The following is a 22,393-nucleotide window of genomic DNA, read 5'->3' on the forward strand; positions in this document are numbered from 1 at the left end:
CGTAATACATACCAGGTCTGCGTCCTCATCCAGGATCATATCATGGATGAGTGATGTTTTCTGCACCACAGACCTGGCGTTACACAGCAGCAGTCGAAGATTGGATGGAGTTCTGCTTCCCCCAGTTATCTTCTGGTGGTAAACAGGCCCGGAACAAGGGATGGATATTAAGCATCTATCCCTAGTTCCCCGATGCCGGCTTGGCCTGCTGCCCACGCCCCTCCAGAGTCTGCCGCCTAGCCTTTGAATATTGTGGCTCTCCACCCTCCCCACACTATCCCCCTCTGGTCTGCACATAGCTCCCTCCTATTCGCCAACAGGCAGGCCCTCTCCCTAAGTAACAGTAAATAAAAATAAAAATAAAATAAAATAAAAATAATAAGAATAAAAATAGTCCGCGTCTCTCCTGCCCACAACGTGGGGTTATTTCACTTGCAGCTGATGATGGGCCTTCCGTCTCCTCCCGTTCCTAGGCCTCCACTGCGGTGATCGTCTCCGTCGCGGCAAGCGTCGCGGCCAAAGCGTCCCGACGTCCTCTTCTTCCCTCCCCTCTCGAGCCGACAAGGAACAACCGCCCAAATCTCTGGGGCCTGGTCCTGCAAGATGCACGTCTGCCAGGCAGAAGGCAGAAGTCCCACGGGGAAGGGTTGTGGAGGTGGTGGTCCAAGAGCAGCAGCAGCAGGCTCTCCTTCCCTGGGCACCGATGTTCTCTTCTTCCTGCAGGCACTGGGTCTCCCAGGCCACCTCAGCCAGCCGGCTTATGTATCCCTCCAAAGAGGGACAGGTGGTGGAAATCAGTCCCAGCTGGCTCGGTACCTGGGGCCTGGTCCTGCAAGATGCGCCAGCAGCGCTTTGCAAGCCCCAATAATCACCCTAGATTTCGGGGCTTTCCAAGTGCTGGGTATGATGCTTTCCAAGTGCCAACAATCAGTTTAATTACAAACTGTACAGACCATAGTGAGGCCTGCCCAGCTGTCAAACGTGGCCTACAGGGAGTAGAGGAGGTAAGAATCCAGACCACTGGCTGGATCCAGTTCCCCACCCATGTATGAAGATGCTCACCTATCCTGCCAGAAAAGTTTCCTCATTTCTAACACATACAACGTAGGCCCAAGTAATACAACAGCCAATGTTTCTGTCTCTTAATCAATCCATGCAACTTAGTTTAATCACAAGCCTCCAATTCCCCCCTTCATCTCTCTTGCTCACCACTATCTGAGTAAAAGAACAGCCCTTCCATTTGAAGCTGAATAACTTGGGTGTATGAAGTGCAGGAAGAACAAACGATGCCATCACAGAGGACAAGATTATCATCAAGGTTTAAAGGCCTTGATGTATTTTAATATTAAACTGAAAAACAATATGAGCCTAAGATAGGTATCTGAGACCCTGCTTGAGGGTCCTGTACCCAGAACTGATAGACTGACAATGACAAGAGACAGAGCCTTTTAAGCAGTGCCTCATGCCTATGGAGCTTCCTCCTAGATAGTATGTATGGCCCTTCACTGATGACTTTTAAACAGGCATTGGGAGAGGGGACAGAAAGAAAGTGTTGGGGTAGTGAGTTGTATTACTTGTTGCTTTCTCATTCAATTCAGAAGGTCTTTTAAAAACTTGCCATTATGTCAGAAAGATATATCAAGAAAAGAACAAACCTGTCAAAACAACTCAGTGTTCTTTCATAGTAAAGAGCTGAGTCACCTGTCTTCAAGCTAACAGCAGCTAACCTGTGGGCAAAGTAGCAGGAATTGCAAAAGCACAGCACTTCCCTGAACACATAACCACTTAACTCTCTACCTTCTACTAGCCATTACTCTTCTCTCTCTTTTTTTCCTTTTTTTGTTTTTAGCTCTGTTATCTTTCAGGGCAACTTGGCTCAAAAGTCACTGTACTGAAAACCTCATTGGTCCTAAAGAAATTTAAACAACCACCCAACTCCGAACAAACTACTCTGAACGAACACCGTAAGCAGCCCAGCACACACAAACAAAAACTATTTTAATAGAAGTAGTAGAAGTCATCTGTGAAAAATTTCTACATAAAATAGGATGGATAAAAAAACCTGGATATATGTAAAATATAAAGTTTTGTTAGAATAAGCAAACTTGCATGTTCCCTTTAAGGGATATTAGGGAAATATCCCATGTACCTGTTTACCAGTGGTGTAACTTCCTAAAGGGTGGGGTTACCTGGCTTTCTCTTCCTCCTCCTTTGTCTGGGATTCTTTGTATATTCTCCATTAAGCCTGAGGAAAATGAAGCATGCACATGCTCCTCTCCAAGATGACCATTATCATGGACTGAGACTTCTACTTTTCTATCTAACCTAGAGCCTATGCAGAGCTTGGAAAAGTTACTTTTTTGAACTACAATTCCCATCAGCCCAATCCACTGGCCACACTGGCTGGGGCTGATGGGAGTTGTAGTTCAAAAAAGTAGCTTTTCCAAGCTCTGAGCCTATGTTTCTTGAACATATGAAAGGTCATGAGTAAACATTCTTTATCTTTTACTTAAGAAGATTGCGTCTGTAATTATTTGTGTCTGAGGGAAAGGGTGGACTGGTTGATTCTCATCCTGCTGCTTGCATTTATATCTCTGCTAAGAAATAAGGCCACAAAACGATTCCTATTTCACATATATTTTTAAAATACCAAACAAGTTTCTCTTTAGATAACTTGGGGTGATATCCAACATTGTGCATGAAGAATACAAGGTTGTGCAATGAACCTTTCCCTTCCCCCTCCCCTCGCTGAAGCTTCCAGAGCCTCCCAGAAAAGTCTCTCCAAAGGGTCCTAGGGAGGACTCATCAAAACCATTGTGGGCTGAGTAGTACACAGCTGCAGTGAAATCTCCCTAAAATCAAGTGGAGGATTTTTGCGCTCCACTGGCAAAGAATTATTCTGCCCCATTTCACTACACAAAAGTAGTAAGGACTAGAACAACACTCCGCCTCTGCATTGCAAGTGGTACACTTACATAAAGAAAGGACAAACTTGCAAAACTATTTCCCCCCCTGGACTGCATCCTTCATCGCTTTGAGTCTTCACTCTGAAAAGACACAGGGAGTAGTTTGGCAGCAGGTAATCCACTACAGAGTTCTGAGGAGGGTTGGAAAAAGTAAGTCTCTGAATTTCTCCTCTGTTTTGGAACTAGAACTATATGCTGTATCCTTGCACTTCTTTATCACAGTGTAGCTCCTACCAGCTGATCTTCAATGAGGTAGGCCTCAGGGCACAGACACTGAGAGGGTAAAAGAAGTGTCGGATCAGATGCAACCTGGAATAAATGTCCAGACCCCATTTTGGCATATTCCCTTGTCTGAGATGAGCTTCTCATTTCCCTTGTCTCATGGTGTATGTGTATAGATTTAGATGGTTGTGGGTGGAACCTGACTTACTAGGTCAGGCTTCCACCACTGCTGTGGAAGATTAATCTATTCACTATCCTTAAAATATTCAGAATCATGAGAGACCCTGAGGTGTTTGCTGCAAGCTAGTGAGAGCAGTACATCCACAATGTACTTCAGGTTATTATCCTGATCTTGTCCTCCTTTGGAATCACTTCCTGGCACATCAGGGATGATGGGAATGGACATAAGGTGCTTGGGTTTTGTGACCAAGTTAACAGTAACTTCTCTTTCAGGTCCTCAAACAGCTCCATTATTGGCCATGATGTAGTGACAGGACTGTGGTTCTCAAAAGGTTTCAGTTAGAACCATCCACTTCTTAATGCAATTTCACAACAAATTCTGTGTGCGATTCTGATGTGAATCACACTGCAATTTCACACTGAAGCAGCTGAAAGCTGCAGAAGCCTAACATTATGCTTTAAGACTTTACTCTTTTTTTGTTAGTTCCTGTAATAATTATATTTATAGGGTACATGTTCATCAAAATAAAGTGCACAGAGAACTTTTTTTTTTTAAGATAAAAGTGCATATAACAGCATGCAGGTTCTTTACCCCACCCCACCCCACCATCCGAGGTAATAGAGTCCTAGATCCCATTTTGTATAGCTTGGTATAGCAAAGGGGATCTTAGGGGTCAAAGAGTATAAACGGGAATTCTTGAGATCAACATTCAATTTGATCAACAAAGCTATCACTTTCTATGATGACTTGTGTATAACTGTTCCACTGTTTACTGTATGACACTCTCACAAATGCCTAAATCAGCTCCATCCTCCCTTTGGTTCCAAAACAAAGGAAACCCAAGATACACCTAACCACAAAGTCTCTGGCCCACTCCTGTCCTCCTCAGTGGCTCTTGTCATATCCCACCTTTTTGGAGTCATTAGCTGTGAGTGAAATGCAAGGCTGATCTCACAAAGCACCATTAGCAGTTACAAGTGCCTTTTCAGTATCTCATACTTTTAGGGAAGTTTGTGCTCCTTAACTCAGTCAAGAGGTACATCACCTTATTGCCAAACATTCAGCAGAAATAGTTCGAGAGCGCTCAGTACCATTTGATTTCCCTAATCTTCTGTCACAAAGTTGTCAAGTGTGTCTGATTGTGAGGCAAGTGGGGAGCCTTGGACAAATCCTGCCCCCACACAATTAGTTACCACTCTGACAAGATTTGGGCACCTCTGCTGTTGACTTCTATGCAAAGAGAATTACAAAACATGAACATACCCCCCAAAAAACACAGCATATTACTGATGTTTGACAAATTCTATAGTAAAATTAAGATAGTTTTATACAAAATAAAAGCATCTTTCTCACAGATAACGGGAAAGAGAAAAATATGACTCTCCACAGATTTAAATTATACATTTGATATTGGTTTGCTAGTGAAGAATTCAACATACTTTAAAAGCTTTAATAATAGGAAACTGATCCAATGAAAAAAGGTATTCTCTTAGTTTGTATCAAAGGTAAAAATAATGATATTCTAATAAATAAGCCACTGTCTAGTCAAAGAGAGGAATGACTAGTATGACACCAGGTGTGAATCACTGCTCAGGCACTTAGAAGTGCAGTGCCAGAGGCCTTCCCAGATAATGAATTTCTCTTCATGGGGAGGAGGGGGGTGCTGAGGGGCAGATCAGAATTAGGATTTATTTGGTGGCGCTGGCTTTTAATTATGTTGTTACCCCATTTTCCCTTTGTATCAGCCTTCAACTTGTCAAAGACATCTTAGTGCAGCGTCAGTGTAAGTAAATCCATAGTGTTAAAATGAAAGCAAAATGTTGTCAGTGCCAGTTTAGGGAAGCCACGCTAAAATGTCACGATGAAAAATGTCTTGACAGCCCTTCTGTGGCCATGCGACAATCTTGGACAAATGTGGTAGTGTCAGTGCGCATTATTAAACGGGATAATTAACACATCTTGTGTGTGTATAAATCTGGATATAAAGTGAGTGTATGTGTGCGTGTATATGTAAAATCTTGATGAGAGAGAGAGAGAGAGAGAGAGAGAGTACCCCCCTCCACACACACACACATGCAAACCAGCCCGTGCCAACTTGGCCAGGCTTGCTGGAGCTGATGGGAGTTGCAATTCAAAGCATCTAGAGGGCATCAAGTTGACAAAGGCTGGTCTAGGCTGAAAACAGACATAACACAGGTTGAATTCAGCAACCAGAGATAGAATTCTGGCTGCTATTAAAAATCTACTCTGACCCAGCCCAAATTTTTGTGAAACAATGTGTGAAAAGAAGTACCATTAGCAGACTTTTCAAAAAGAAGCCTACATGAGTACTAAATTACAGCTTTCTGTTGTTTGTGTAAGTATGCCAACCATTCTGACAACACTGAGAAGAATCAGTGAGGACAAAAGTCTTATTTTTATCTATGCATATCACACACAAACACCCACACACCACACACACACACACAAGCTTTTTTTGTTTCAGTTGGAATTGGTCAGTAGTTACTTTTTGTATGTCATTTTGTATCTCAGTTGCTCAAGAGGAGACCAGTCAATAGTTTTGTGAACTATTGCCCACTTCACAGGACATCAAGGAAATTACTTCCTTTTACATGACCTTGTCTAAACCAACTAAAACCAGAGTTATGATCTAAGGGTATAAAAAGAGACAGGAGGTAATATGTCAGAGGGATATGGAAGATGCAGAATTACTCTTCATGAAGCAAAGCGACTTCATCACTCACTAGAGACACGGTGGTTTCTGAATAAATAAAGAGGAATTCCTGTTCGCTGTAAAAAGAGGAAGCAACAAGAAAAAACACCTCCAGTAGAATACATGCTTATTATATTTATAGGAAATCCACTTTCAAGGAAAATCACACATATCTGAAATGACAAAACAAGTAACTAAATTTAGCCAGCAGAGATCAGAAGCACTTAAGTGTGGCAAAAATATTTATCCCAAAACTTAAATAGAGCCAGTCATGGCAGTGCCAAAAACTAAGGACTTCTTCATACTTTACGTGGCAGTGTGATTGCCATGGGTACACTGATGCTATACTGGTGATTCCCAGAGCAAACATATGCACAGCCAACAGCTTTGCTTTCTTAAATATTTATGTATGCACGTGACGGAGCCACAGACCTATGAGGGCTCCGAACACATGCACAGAGTCATTGATGTGTGCCTGTCATGCTTGCTGGCTGCTGGTTAACAGCAGAAAGCTCAAGTACTGAGAGCCAGTACAATTCCTGCATAGTGTGAAACAGCCCCAAGGATGCACCCAAATAATGTCAATTGCTCAAGAAGAAACTTATGAGAGGGGGAAAACAAACTTTTAAAAAGCTGCACCCATTAAAGGTAATCAGTTATTGAGATGATGGCAGGAAGGGAGAGAAGAGGACAGATTCGAAAACCCTTCTGACAAAGATATCTCAAAGGCAACTATTTTGGGTCCCAGGTTCAATAACTATCTGAGATTTTAATGTTTTGGTCTTCTTTGTAGTCGCTTTGGCTAGGGTCCCTGGGAATGGGTCTATCTGTCTGGCTTTTTATTGAATCTGCAAGGACCAATTCCACACCAGAAAGACAGAAAATGAGTTACGTACACTGCTTCAAACAGGGGTATTTATTAAGCTCTCTTTCTCCACAGCACGGCTCAGCATCAAAGCAACTTTATCTCTGTTGGTACTAGCTGGAGCTAGCCTTTACAGTGAAGGGTGGAATGCTCTTACAAAAAGGAGGCTACAGATAATAATCAGGCAAAGCACTTATCTTTCCCCTAATTACCATAAATACCTGGCAAATATGATGGGAAGGGGGGGGGAGAAACAGAAGGAGTGGAGGGGGGAGTTCTCCATTCCAGCTCTTTCCTCTTATCTCTCACTTCCCAAACCCAGCCCCGTTCTTTACCAGCAGCTGTTGTGGGTAGCAGTTTCTACGTCCAATGGGAATTCCTGCCTCTTGGAGACCCAGCTACCACCACCACCATCCAACTTTGTTCTGTGCTCAGAGCACCACCAGGGGCAAAGAGGGCTATATTAACATGGTCAGGCCCACGGCCGAGGGGCATGGGTGGAAGGGAGAGGCGGGGGACATCAAGGCAGCATTCCAACCCTACCCACCCCCAGCCAACACCCATCATTTCTATCCTGCACCACAGCGAAGAGAAGATTCGATTCATCTTTTTTTAAAAAGAGGAAAAATCCAAATACCTTTAAAAATTCCATGCACCAAAAAGAACACCAAAAAAAATATCTTTTTTGTTCTTATCGGTATCCATGGCACCACCATCACTACGTTATGGAACAAGATACATATTAACTAATGGCCTACCATTAAGTTCACATAAAACACACACATATAAATTACATGCTTCAATGGAATCTTTCCTCTGAAAAGCCATGACACGCTGGGGAATACAGATGTGTTTGTGGTGTAATGTGCAAATAATGTCACTGTGCTACAGAATAACCCAGCATCTTTAAGGGTAAGATGGGATCAGAAGAACCAGCTCACATTCGCTTCTCATGAAGAGGACAAGCATGACTGTTCGGTTCTACACACGCACGAAAAAACCACACACAAACAAAATAAAGCAAAGACTGTGGAAATTCACTCAGGTACTCATAAATTTCCAACCTTAAACTCACAGCATACAAATAGATGAATCCAGCAAGTCAGAGAGCAAAGCCAATTTAATCTGTGGCTCCCCTGAGGTAAATGTAGTTCACAGTCCTGCCCCCACCCCAACCTCAGCCATAATCCCTGGTTCCTGGAGGATAAAAAAAGCACTGAAGTGAGAAAAATTCTGCAGCAGGATATAATGATCCAAAATGACAGGGACAATAATGACAATGAATTTCATGTCTCCCAGTCATCTGCTAGAGATGCTTGACTGGGCTGACTTATACAATTAAATTGTTACAGGTACAGCAGGAAATGCAGTTATCATCTGCATGCTTTTGGGAACTGTGCCTCAAGCAACCACAGTGCTATGGAATGTACAGCTAGCCTTTTGTTCGGAGCAAAACTAGGAGTCCAGTAGGTATGCATATCTTTGACTTGGGGAGGGAGACAGAGAGAGACAGATTTTTTTAAAAAAAGATCACTACATGGTGCTTACATGGAGCTTTCCGGAGCATCAATAACACCAGTCTCAAAAAACTTTTATGATTGTTTATTATTATTAATAAGAATGTGCACAAGAATTATGATAATAATTCTCAGGGATGAAATTCCAGCTGACACAGAAGATATTGAAAAACAACAACTGCAAAGAACAGAGACCTCTCTCTGTGTGTGCTAAGCAGAATCTCAGTTATAATTCACCAGGATACTTGGAAGTTTTGGACTTCCTTCCTTCATATACTTTTTGCACTAAACCGCAATAATAAGAGTCCTTCAACTAAAAACAAAGGTGTCACAATTGCCCATACATTCCATCACAAGCAGGAAATCAACCCTTTAGGTCTACAGCCATCCTCACGGTAGGTAAGTGTAGGTTTTCCCTAAAGATTTCCAGGTTATAGGAACTATTCAAAATAATTCCAAGCCTTAGCTCTGCCTTTAACTACCCATAAGAGTTTCCCCGCTTTGCACCTTCCCACCCATGGATTTGCACTGTATAAGAGGTTGTCATATTTCTATTGTGATGTACATGCTGGGCTTCATCTGCAAGAAACCTTTTCAATGGCAGCTTGTCACACTGTTTTCATTTCCAAATGAGAAAAACGTTTGAAATTAAGTGTATGAAGTTTTACAACTGCCCAAGTTCTCTATTGAGCTGTACCCCAATTATATACCTTGATAGCCTCAAAATTATAAATTAGCCAAAAATAAAATTATGAACCTGTAACTTTTCATAATTCAGCACACGCTGGAAAGACAACCATAGGAGGCTAGAAGAAAAAGAGTACTTATTCCACTGCTGACAGCTTAATGAATGCTCTTCAGAGTTTTTCCATTGATTTTTGGTGCTTTCGCCCCCCTACGTAAAAAAAAAAAAAAATCTTGTAGGGTTTACAATGAGCAAAAGTCTCACTTTTCAAAAGTGACACAACCACTTTTCCCCATAATCATTAAGCAGCTTTCTCCTATTCTAAATAGATACCAATAAAGATAAAACTTTGGCATGCGTTTCTAAACCCTTTTGAGTCTCAAGTATAAGCTTCCTATTGATTCTTATCTCATCAAAGGTGTGAGGGGCACAGCTTACTAAAGAGATCTTTTGTATTACAGACCTATACATGTCTATTCAGAAACTGTGTGTATGTGTGTAATATCTTTGTAAGCCGTCACACACAGGGGCGGGGTGCAGCACGGTAGCAGGATGCAGGCAAGCAAGAGGGAGGGAGAGACGCAAAGATGCCAGGTGGGAGGGAAAATGGCAGACGGGGCATGCAAGTAGGGGGTGGGCGAGCAAGCAGGCAGCAGTGACAATGTGGGAGGCAGGTAAGTGGTTGAGGCAGGGCGGAAGCAGCACCAGTAAGCTGCCTAAGTGGGGTAGGAGTGAGTGCCTGGGGGTGCTGGTTTGGAAAGTTGCCTCAGTGTCTGTGTGTGAGTGTGTGTTTGCGAGTCCCTGTAAATGTGTTTGGGAGTGCCTGGGAGTGCTTGAGTGTGCCTGGAGTGTGTGGGAGTGCTTGGGGTTGCTGTGGGTTGGGGTGTCAGAGGTGCGGTTGGCCCGCACAGCATGCAAGGGCAAAGTCCCTAGTATATATAAACATTGTTTTAAATTGTTGTTATACATGTAATTGTTCTAATTTTATATATATATAACTGTTTTATATGTGTTTTTATTATGTTGTAAAATGCTTCAGGTTGCCTCATAGGAAGAGATTTGTAAATTAAAATAACAATAATTTCCATTGGGTAAAATCAAATATTGTTGGTGTGTGAGCAGAAAGGATATCTGCTGACACAACAGGGCTTTCCCTTCTCCTCCTCCTCCCTGCAGCCCTTCATAATCTGCTCCATAACAGAAATACCACTGAATTTCATCAAATGGAACTTATTTCTGAAAAAGCACATAACAGGATTACAGCTCACAATCAGGTCGACTCAGTAGTAAGTGCTATTTTAGTAGCTCTTACTGCAGTAAATGGGTATAGGATTGTAGCCATATAATGCAATCCTATATATGTTTACTCAAAAGTAAGACCTGTTGAGTTGAATGCGACTTACTCCCAGGAAACTATGTCTAGGACTGCAACCGTAGTGTAAAACTGTTAAAACTGTTTATGGAGATGCAACCAAGATTTTAAAAGATGCTAAATTTATTTAGCAACCTGTTTTAAAGGCATAAAATAAATACAGAATAGGAAAAGACCCATATATCTTTTAGAATTAATGCCTTCAAATATGCCTATGCTTTGAATAGAACCTTTATAGAAGACCTTGTAACAGAGACATAAGTATCTTAGGGAGATCTTTGTTATTTAAATCAGCAAATGCTTTTTGTTAATGCTTAATATTTATTTTTAAGAGGTAATTTTTATTTTTAATAACCAAGTTGTATATTTTTCCCAGCATTCTGTATGACAATTTAAAACACAACAATTAAATTATCTCTTAAACGAAAAATGCTTAGAAATTCTTCTACAAGCCTCATTGTTGGTTTTCTATAGTGCCTCTTTTCTAGTTTTCCTTAAGCAACATAAATTAAACTGACAGATCACTGCTCAGATAGCAGCCACATTCCTCCCCCAAAACTTTGCCTTTTTGCTATTCAGGAGTATCTGAATACCAACAAATGCTAAATGAAGTCTGACATGTACCCCTAAGAAACAAACTTGTAAGTTGTAGTTTCAAAGGAAACCTTGAATAAATAGGACACATGGTGTACACCCAAGCTAACATCCAACATATGCTTTATTTTCCTGATGCTGCAACAAAGCAAAAATAGCCGCTGGTGAAGTTTGTGATTTGCTGTTGCTGGTACGTCTAATGTTTATAGTGTACCCTCTCTTCTTTTTTTTGCCTGTATAGACCCATGTAAAGTGCAGTTAAGATGATTACAGCAACAACTGCCTACGTAACAAGAATGTATGGTAGAAAATGAAAAGCCTGGCAGGGCACTGATTTGATAAACAATTAGAGAATTAAAGGGGGAAAGGAAGGAATGGAGATCTGGAACCCAATGTTCCACAGGTGCTTTTAATTCATTTTATTTTTTTTAAGAGTAGGCATAAAAATGTTTGAGCAGATGATTCTAAAGAAAAAAACCCTTCAGCGTTCTGGGTACATAAATATAAAGGAAGTAGAGGAGAGAACTGTTGCTGGCAGGCATTTCTCTCTGCAGCCAGTAGATGCTACTAACATCACAAATTATAACTTATAAGAAGCTAGATCAGATGACAAAAGTAGAGAGGAGGCACAAATGTCTATCATCTACATATAAAGATTGAAAGTTTCACCCATAGGAGGTCAGAAATTGAAGGCCTCTGGGCAATATCTAGCCTCCAAAGTTCCCTTAGTTCAGCAGTGTCCAACAGTTTTTTCATACATGCCAAAATTGTGGCAAATGTGTTAAAAATTAACTGCATTTTTGGACAAAAAAATTAACTGCATTTTTGAGGGTAGAAAAATACACAATAATATTTTGAATTATTTATTGATGGAATTAGTGAGAAATCTTGACATATCTTTTCATTAAGTAGCACGGGAAATCAAGCATAAAAATCAGTTAGACTACAGTGCAATGTTGAAAAAACATTGCCATGCATAGAATCCACCCATAGTGCAAATGCATTTTGCATCATATAAGACCCAAGGCCAAATCTGTGAGTGTTAAGGGTGAAGGGTAGACACTTTTGAACTGGTACATGTATAAAAAAAAATATTTAAAAAGCTTTTTAAAAAATAGACAGTAGAAGTAAACCACCAATTTGCCACAATTCAATAACCATTTTGCCACATGTGTCAAGTGGCGACCATGTTAGACACCAGGGCCCTAGTTGTCAATCAAGGAGTGTGATCGGGGCAGGGAAGAGAGACAAAGAGAGAGATAGTCAGGGCCTTGACCCATACCTAACCTCACTCTCAAAGCAGGCCTCCAGGAAAGCTAGTTACAGTAGGGCCCCGCTTTACGGTGCTTCACTTTACAGCACTTCGCTAATGCGGCGGTCTCAATTAGACGCAATTAGACTAAAGCCCCACTCCTATGGCACTCATTCTGCTTTTACGGCAGTTTTCGGGTGTCGCACACCATTCTATTCAATGAGTTCCGCTTTTCAGTGGGGGTCCAGAATGTAACCCACCATATGAGTGGGGCCCTACCGTACTGAACAATATTTTGTAAGGGTAAGAACATCTATGTTAGTGGAACTTTTAAAAATCCCACATTTTATTTGAACAAATGTCTAGTTCTCAGTAACAAATTCTGATAACATGATTGGAGCATGCTAAATGCAGTCACTGGATTTGAGCAGCGTCACGACAATACTCTCCCACTGTTCCAGTATAATCAATCAGCGAGCACAGTCATCGAGTTCACATGACCTTTATTTTCTCATAAAGAAATAAAAAAATATTTAAAATATTTTTTCCTTATCTACCTTTCAGCAAAATTTTCCAAGTTGGCTAGCATCAAAAGTATTGATACTTTAAAAAAGAGTTGTACAGAGAAGTGGCTTCTTTTTTCTTGGCATGCGGCCAACAAGTTTGCTAAATCATTTGGCATACCAATCCACATTAGGAAACTGCTGTGGCAATTTGCATTCATCATAAATAAACGATTCATATTCCCATTTCCTATGCTCACAATCCAGGCTATAGGGAAAGGGGTAGCTGACCACCCCACAGAGCAGTCCTATAGTTTGGTCTTACCATTTTCAGCCTAGGAGAAGGAACCTGAAGAAATTTGCCATTCTGTATAATATTTTTCTTAAAAAAATTAAAAAAATAAAGCACATTTTCTTCCTAAATCAGGGTGGGAACCTTTTTCAACTCAAAGGCCAGATTGTTTTGTGGGGAACCTTCTGAGGACCACATGCCAGTGGTGGGTGGGGCCAGAGGCAAAAGTGGGTGGAGCAACAGATGGCACATTACAGCCATGCAAAGGCGATAGGTTCTCTCTCTCTCTCTCTCTCTCTCTCTCTCTCTCTCACACACACACACACACACACACACACACACACACACACACACACACACCCTCTCTTCATCAACTCAGGAAGTAAGAGGCATTACCACAGTGCAAGGACACATTCCAACTAGCCAAAGCACTTGAGGAGGGCACAGAACAGGGCTAGTGAGAGGTGTGGCCGAAGGAGAGGCAGGAGCCAAATAAAGAGGCCTGGAAGGCTGCATCTGGCCCCCAGACTTGAGATCCCCCATCCCTGTTCTAAATGTTAATAGTGAACTTTGAGACCCAGGCCCTGCAGGAGAAAGAAAGCATCACCCCAAGGGAAGGAGAGGCTGCTGCTGCTGTGCTGCTGCTGTGCTGCTGCTGTGCTGCTGCTGTGCTGCTGCTGTGCTGCTGCTGTGCTGCTGCTGCTGCTGTGCTGCTGCTGCTGCTGCTGCTACTGCTACTGTGGGACCACCATCTCCACCACCCTTCCCTGAGGGACTTCTGCCTGGCAGGACCAGGCCCCAGGTACCCAGCCAGCCAGGACTGATTCTTACCACCTGTCCCTCTTTGGAGGGTTACATAAGCCGGCTGGCTGAGGTGGCCTGGGAGACCCAGGCCCTGCAGGAGAAAGAAAGCATCGCCCCAAGGGAAGGAGAGGCTGCTGCTGCTGTGCTGCTGCTGCTGCTGCGGGACCACCACCTCCACCACCCTTCCCTGAGGGACTTCTGCCTGGCAGGACCAGGCCCCAGGTACCCAGCCAGCCAGGACTGATTCTTACCACCTGTCCCTCTTTGGAGGGATACATAAGCCGGCTGGCTGAGGTGGCCTGGGAGACCCAGGCCCTGCAGGAGAAAGAAAGCATCACCCCAAGGGAAGGAGAGGCTGCTGCTGCTGTTACTGTGGGACCACCATCTCCACCACCCTTCCCTGAGGGACTTCTGCCTGGCAGGACCAGGCCCCAGGTACCCAGCCAGCCAGGACTGATTCTTACCACCTGTCCCTCTTTGGAGGGATACATAAGCCGGCTGGCTGAGGTGGCCTGGGAGACCCAGGCCCTGCAGGAGAAAGAAAGCATCGCCCCAAGGGAAGGAGAGGCTGCTGCTGCTGTGCTGCTCCTTTTTTTTTTTTTTTTTTACTTTTTGTTGGTGTGTTGATGCAATTTGAGATGAATGGGTGCCTGATTATATGAATGTATGTTTGTTTATATGCTGTATATATGGCTGTATATATAGCTGTTTTTATACGTTTAATTGTTGTATATTTTAGTTGTATTATGTGCTTCAGAGAGAGTTTTATCCATCAGGCGGGGAGACTTGAGGGGGCCCCAATTGCCGTAGTGACGGGCAAAGGAAGGTATGGCGCTGTGAGAAGGACGTGCCAGGTAAGGGGAACGCGGTCCAGACATGTTGTGGCTGTGCCTTGTTCCGGTCCTTCCCACACCCGCAAGATCGTTGGTAGTCCTATCAGCCAACTCTCAGATCTCCAGTTGCTGTTATTAAATGCCAGATCGGTATATAATAAAACCTCCCTCGTCCACGATTTGATTGTGGATGAGGCAGCCGATCTGGCATGTATAACCGAGACCTGGGTGGGTGAGCAGGGAGGAGTTGGTCTCTCTCAGCTCTGCCCACCGGGGTACCTGGTCCAGCATCATGGTAGATCTGAGGGTCGGGGAGGTGGGGTTGCTGTCGTCTATAAGAGTTCCATCTCACTCACCAAGCACCATGTTCATTCAGTTACTGGCCTGGAGTGTTTACACCTTGTGTTGGGCCAGAGGGACAGGCTGGGAATCCTTTTGGTGTACCGCCCACCTTGCTGCCCAATGGCTTCCCTAACTGAGCTGGCGGAAGTGGTCTCGGATATATTGTTGAGGTCCCCCAGACTAATAGTACTGGGGGATTTCAACATTCATGCCGAGACCACTTTGTCTGGCGCGGCTCAGGACTTCATGGCTTCCATGACAGCCATGGGGCTGTCTCAATATGTTAGTGGTCCAACACATGTATCGGGGCACACTCTAGACCTTGTTTTTGCTACTGAGCATGGGGAAAGTGATCTGGATGTGGGGAGTTTTACAACACTCCCTTTGTCATGGACAGACCACTGCTTGCTGAAATTTAGACTTTCAGTAACCTCTTCCCTCTGCAAGGGTGGGGGACTTATTAAAATGGTCCGCCCCCGGAAACTAATGGATCCTGAAGGTTTTCAAAGGGCTCTGGGGGATTTTCCGGCTGATAGGACTGGCGCTCCTGCTGAAGCCCTGGTCGCTCTGTGGAATACGGAGATGACCCGGGCTGTAAACACGATCGCTCCTGCACGCCCTCTCCTGTGTAGAGCTCATACAGCTCCATGGTATACTCCGGAGCTGAGAGCGATGAAGCAAGATAGGAGGAGGCTTGAGCGGAAATGGAGACGAACTCCCGACGGATACAATTATGCGCTGGTTAGTGCTTCGACTAAGCTCTATGTAGGAGCAGTGAAGGCAGCTAAAAAACATCATTTTGCTGCCACTATTAAATCATCTCTTTGCCGCCCAGCGGAGCTCTTTCGAGTTGTCCGGGGGCTTCTCCATTCAAACCCTCCGGACAGGGTGGAATCATCGGAGGCCCGCTGTAATCAGTTTGCCGATCACTTCCAGAATAAGATCTCATGTATCCGCCGGGACCTAGACTCTCAAGTTATAGCAGTAGATCCTAGTGAGGTGTCCGGAGCACAGTCTTGTCCTGTTTTGTTGGATGAGCTTCAGTTGGTTCAACTCGAGGACGTGGACAAGGTGCTTGGACAGGTACGTGCAACCACTTCGGTACTGGATCCTTGCCCCTCCTGGCTGATAAAAACTAGCAGGAATGGAACAGGTAGCTGGGCCAAGGAAGTGATAAATGCCTCTTTACGAGAGGGAGTGGTCCCGGGCTGTCTGAAAGAGGCAGTGGTGAGACCACTCCTGAAAAAGCCTTCCTTGGACCCAGACAATTTTAACAGCTACAGGCCAGTGGCGAATGTTCCATTCCTGGGCAAGGTCTTGGAACGGGTGGTTGCTGGCCAGCTCCAGGCGCTATTGGATGAAACTGATTATCTAGATCCATTTCAATCGGGTTTTAGGCCCGGTTTTGGCACTGAGACAGCCTTGGTCGCCCTGTACGATGACCTATGTCGGGAAAGAGACAGAGGGAGTGTAACTCTGTTGATTCTCCTTGATCTCTCAGCGGCTTTTGATACCATCGACCATGGTATCCTTCTGGAGAGGCTCGCGGAGTTGGGAGTTGGAGGTACTGCTCGGCAGTGGTTCCGCTCCTATTTGGTGGGTCGTCTCCAGAAGGTAGTGCTTGGGGAACATTGCTCGACACCGCGGGCTCTCCAATATGGGGTCCCGCAGGGGTCAGTTTTGTCCCCCCTGCTTTTTAATATCTACATGAAGCCGCTGGGAGAGGTCATCAGGAGTTTTGGAGTGCGTTGTCATCAGTATGCTGATGACACGCAGCTCTACTTCTCCTTTTCATCTTCTTCAGGTGAGGCTGTCGATTTGCTGAACCGTTGCCTGGCCTCGACAATGGACTGGATGAGAGTTAACAAACTGAAGCTCAATCCAGACAAGACTGAGATGCTGTTGGTGGACGGGTTCTCTGATCGGATGGTGGATATATACCCTGTCCTGGACGGGGTTACACTCCCCCTAAAGGACCGGGTTCGTAGTCTGGGAGTCTTTTTAGACTCTTCCCTCTCACTTGAGGCTCAAGTAGCCTCGGTGGTTAGGAATGCGTTTTACCAACTTCGGTTGGTAGCCCAGCTACGTCCCTATTTGAGTAAAGAGGACCTTACATCAGTGGTACGTGCTCTGGTAACCTCACGTTTGGATTACTGTAATGCGCTTTACGTAGGGCTACCTTTGAAGACAGTTCGGAAGCTACAACTAGTGCAAAATGCGGCGGCCAGATTGCTGACAAGGACCAAGCGGTCCGAGCATATAACACCTGTTCTGGCCAGCTTGCACTGGTTGCCAATATGTTTCCGGGCTAGATTCAAAGTGTTGGTATTAACCTATAAAGCCTTATACGGTGCGGGACCACGATACCTTGCGGAACGCCTCTTCCGATATGAACCGGCCCGTGCACTACGTTCTGCTACGAAGGCCCTCCTCCGGGTTCCAACTCACAGGGAGGCCCGGAGGGTGATGACAAGATCTAGGGCCTTCTCAGTGGTGGCCCCCGAACTATGGAACAGTCTCCCTGAGGAAGTACGCCTGGCGCCGACTCTGCTTTCCTTCCGGCGCCAGGTCAAAACCTTCCTATTCTCTGAAGCATTTTAAGTTACATTGATCTAATTTTAATAATGTTTATTGTATTGTTGATTGTATTTTAATATTATTTTGTTATTCATTGTATTTTTATACTATTTTATGTTCACCGCCCAGAGAGCTATCGCTAGTCGGGCGGTATATAAATTTAATAAATAAATAAATAAATAAATAAGCTCATGTCAAAGTTTCCAGAAGGCAACTGATAGCAAAGATAGAGCTGAAGAGGAGAACGCAAGGAGGCTGAATTAGACTGGCAAGAAAAGAAGGTAGCCAAGACAGACAGAAACAACAGGGATAGACAAAGAGTGTCCGAGAAGAGGGGAAGAAGAAAAAGAGAGTATGAAAGGATATGTTCCGAGCATTCAGAAACAGGTAGTCTTGGTCACACAAACCAAGAACCAGGAAATTATTTCCTCCTGAAGCAACAGTCCTGGCCTAGATGATCAATGAATTGCAAAGCCAAGTTCCCACACATTATGCAGGAGAACAACTGTGAATTTCCAGACATTTTATTCTTTAATGAATTTGGGGGCGGGGGGAGAACAGATTCAGATGATCAGCAGCCATGTGCAATAATACATAGCTCGTGGGAACATGGCCATCTGTAGCATTCAACTATGTTGGCAGAGAGTCAGAAATCCCAAGAACTAAAGCCTGGTTTTGGAAGCCTGGAACAAACATGAGCCCAGCACACTCCTTCCTCTCTCCTCTGGCCCCCTGTACATATGCTGGCTTCAGCAACTCTATCAGAAATGGCCAGAGCCATCATAACAATGTCCCTCCCTGTTGGTATCAACAAGACACTGAGAGGTCCAGGAGACATCCCCTCATGCATCCCCTGGTACCCCATCCATCAGAGCAACCAAGGTTGTTTTTATTTCAACAACAGGCCAAAAGCCAGATTGAAATACTCCAAATCCAAATAAAGAGCGAAATTATCTAGGCCTACTATTTATGATTCTTTTAACTGGAGATGCCAAGGATTAAACCTGTGGCATTCCATGTATAAAGCATCTCTCTTTACCATTCGCCTAATGCTCCCTGCCCAATACTGGAGGTTATATTGCCCTTAACAAATAAACATATCCTGAAAAATGTAACTTCTCATTTTCTGTAGTTAAGTAATATCAGACAATTGCTATGAATTCACAGAGATGCACTATCAGATCCCTGAATCTCGGCTCTTCTCCTCTCTGCTTGCAAAGCAATTCAACTTAACATCAAACTAAGGTTTTTCAACTATTTGATTCTTAACAATCTATTCTCAAAACAGATTTTGGTTGTTCATTATTGGCATAACTGCACTCTTACTAGATCTCCAATTCACTAAACAGGAAAAGCATACAGCAGCCAATGTTGTTCTTATGGCTAAAGACACTCATACTTTTAATAACATTTCAGTCTCCTTGTTTATATATGTCTATGAGATTTGGCACAGGCCATTTTAGTTAAGAGACTATAGTGTTCAAGTTTGGAATTCATGCTGTGAGCCCCTGTGATTTCCTTAACTCTTTCCACTTTTTTAGGAGCAGAGAAACATATGCTCAGAGGGAAAGACAGGAGGCTGCTCTTAATTCAAATTATTTCTGATAAGAGAGAGAGGGAACATAAGAACAGCCTGCTGGATCAGGACAATGGCCCATCTGGTCCAGCATCCTATTCTCACACTGGCCAGCCAGATACCCAAGGGAAGCCCACAAGCAGAGCCTGAGTGCAAGAGCGCACTCCCCTCCTGCAGCTACCAGCAACTGGCTTTCAGAAGCATACTGCATCTGACTTATAGTGGCAGAGCACAGCCATGGATAGCCAAAGGAGATGTTGGTACAATTAAAGAGAATAAACCAAGAGACCTTGCCGTTTAATTCCAGATTACTGATGCAGCAATAAATGCTAATTTAAAATCTCTAGCATCAGTTACAGGATTACCCTACAGTTTAGGATATATACTCAGAATAACCCAATGCAAATGGAGAAGCACAGAGTGACCTGATTTGCATTTCAGTTCAGTCCACAGTAAAGCCATTGTGTGGCTGACTGTTTCACTGTGCATCCAAATCACTGCTCATCCCACATTTAATATGCCACTGCAAAGCTTCCCAAAAGGGATTGGCAATGCATTACCAGATTTGTGGAGAGTGGAATCTGGCTGCATAGTGAAGCATCAGGCAGCCTTCATGCTTAAATATGTGCATGGATTATTCATGAACATTCAGAGAGACATCCTGCTAGGGCAAAGCTGACTTGCTGGCTACATGAGGGTTTTTTTTAAAAAAAATCTGCATGGTAATACACTTTACCCCTAACAGAAAAAAGTTCCCATAAAATCATCTAGGGAGGAAAAAGCATTTTGTGGATCTAACATAAACATGAGAAATTCACACTTAAGGCTGGCCTTTAGTATGTAGGAATGGCAGAGAGCTATAAGAAAGTAGTTATGTGGGCACCCTGCTGTGGATCTAGTTGCATTCCAATATCTCAAACTGAATTTCTTGGCTTTTAGTAATCTTTTGGTAGGCTGCTTTCCCCATCATTTTATTAAAATGTATGCAGGTTCAACTCCAATTCAATGTGCACATAACATTTCATTTTGTGCCCAAAAATGCAGATGGGATGCTCTTGAAGAGTCATCCAAGTTTAGTGAAAGAAGCTACTTAAGCGTTCTTTACTCAAGAAAGTCACTGATGACTGGCTAACCACACATCCTTGATTCTGACTGTTGGGCTGACAAGTTTACCAGAGCTGTCATACATTGACTATTAGCCGCCTCATACCCTGCATTGCTCACGAATTGTTTGTTGTTGTTATGTGCCTTCAAGTCAACTACGACTTATGGTGACCCTATCAATCAGTGATCTCCAACGGCATCTGTCATGAACCACCCTATTCAGATCTTGTAAGTTCAGGTCTGTGGCTTCCTCTATGAAATCAATCCATCTCTTGTTTGTAAGAAACCAAAAAAATAAGCGTTGAAAGCAATGGTTATAATCAGTGCAGTTTTGAAAGGTTCAGTCCACCATCTTGATCCAAAATGGTATCCAAGTGTATCCAAATATAGAAAAACCTGCTCCTTGATCTCAGGAACCATCATGCAAAATATGATTACAATATCTTAATATGTGCCCCAATACATAGCAAACAAACAACTTTGCAAAATATATAGTAGATATGGAGGTCTAGTGCATGGAAACACAAATATGTCCACTCATTGAATATCAGGCATAAAAAAGCACAAAACTGGAAAGCATATGTTTACTAAGCAGACAATTCAGATGCCCCCAACACTGTCCTCTTTTCATTAGAATTACAGGGCCGGTTCATATATGTACTGCTTTCAAGTCGATTCTGACTTATGGCAACCCTATGAATAGGGTTTTCATAAGCCTGAGAGGCAGTGACTGGCCCAAGGTCACCCAGTGAGTTTCATGGCTGTGTGGGGATTCGAACCATGGTCTTCCCAGATCGTAGTCCAACACCTTAACCACTACGCCACACTGGCTCTCTCAGTTCATATATGCACTGACACAATATGAACCGACACAATTATGCACTGACACAATTACTCAATCATTGAACACTGAGTAATTGTGTCAGTGCATAATTGTGTTGGTTCATATATGACCTGACACAATTACTGAGTGTTCGATGATTGAAACCTGAATGTATGACCTGCATTGAGTACATAGTTTGCATTTGAGTTTGAAACTTGAGCCAAGAGATATTAGATCTGTGGTGGCGATGTCACACATGCAAAGCCATCACCCATACATGCTAGTTATGAACATATATATCAGTCAATGAGTTAAGCAAGCACATGTACATATGAATGTTCAACAGAATCAGAGAAATAAAACAGACTAGAACAGCCATTTGGCCCAGTCCTTTGACATACTCCCCTGTGGATGATGAAGGATCATTTATCCACCAGTTACCCAGGAATCAACCTGGAAGAAGGTATACTGCATAGCAACTAGCTCCATAGTACTGAAGCAAGTGAGCCGATACAATTAACAAAGATGCAATGGTCTACATTTCAAACATGCAATAGGGGGAGATTAGAAAACATGCATGATATTTTAGCTTTCTAAAATAGCTGTGACGTAGCGAGAGAACATACCATCATAGTAGACAATGGCACCTACAAGTTTGTCCTTCTGCAACATAGGAAAGAGTTCCAGGGCTTTGGATTTGCTAAGTACATAGCTGCTTTTCAGACACTGGCTTCCTGCTACAAGGTCATAGAGTTTAATTCCCACCCAGTAGTACGGCAGCTGCCACCACCTACAAGAGGAGAAAGAGAGGAGGAGGGAAATAAATCAAGGAACAAGATTTGACATGCCTGGTTTCTATTGCATATTCTTTCAAAAAGAATCCTGCGAACTGCAACTTTATCTCTGGAGAGTCAAAAGAACTAGAGTGGGTTTGATGTGTCCCATTCTCATCTCTGCACTTCCATAAAGCTCAGCGGGTAACTTCTGAAAGCCAGTTCTGCAGCCTACCTTATCTTAGAGGGGTGCCACAAGGACAAAATGAGATGTAAGGACTCTGAAACACATTTTATTTCTTGGTCTGCTGCTCTGTTTGGTTTGGTGGCTTTTGGTTTTATTGCATTTTATGGTCCTTATTCTAAGCTACCTTGAGGAAAGATGGGGCAATTAAAAAA

General features: G+C 43.4%; 1 protein-coding gene across 7 annotated transcripts in view; it reads right to left on the bottom strand.

Moving 5' to 3' along the window:
* Positions 1-22,393, bottom strand: part of GPD2 (glycerol-3-phosphate dehydrogenase 2) — a 131,656-nt gene that overhangs the window by 56,482 nt on the left and 52,781 nt on the right. For all 7 annotated transcript variants that reach the window (XM_061608753.1, XM_061608754.1, XM_061608755.1 and 4 more), the window contains one exon: positions 21,848-22,011. In XM_061608753.1, the coding sequence (XP_061464737.1) occupies positions 21,848-22,011 (164 nt within the window). The remainder of the gene's footprint in view (positions 1-21,847; positions 22,012-22,393) is intronic.

Source organism: Rhineura floridana, chromosome 2 (assembly GCF_030035675.1).
Source record: "Rhineura floridana isolate rRhiFlo1 chromosome 2, rRhiFlo1.hap2, whole genome shotgun sequence".
Classification (NCBI taxonomy): domain Eukaryota; kingdom Metazoa; phylum Chordata; class Lepidosauria; order Squamata; family Rhineuridae; genus Rhineura; species Rhineura floridana.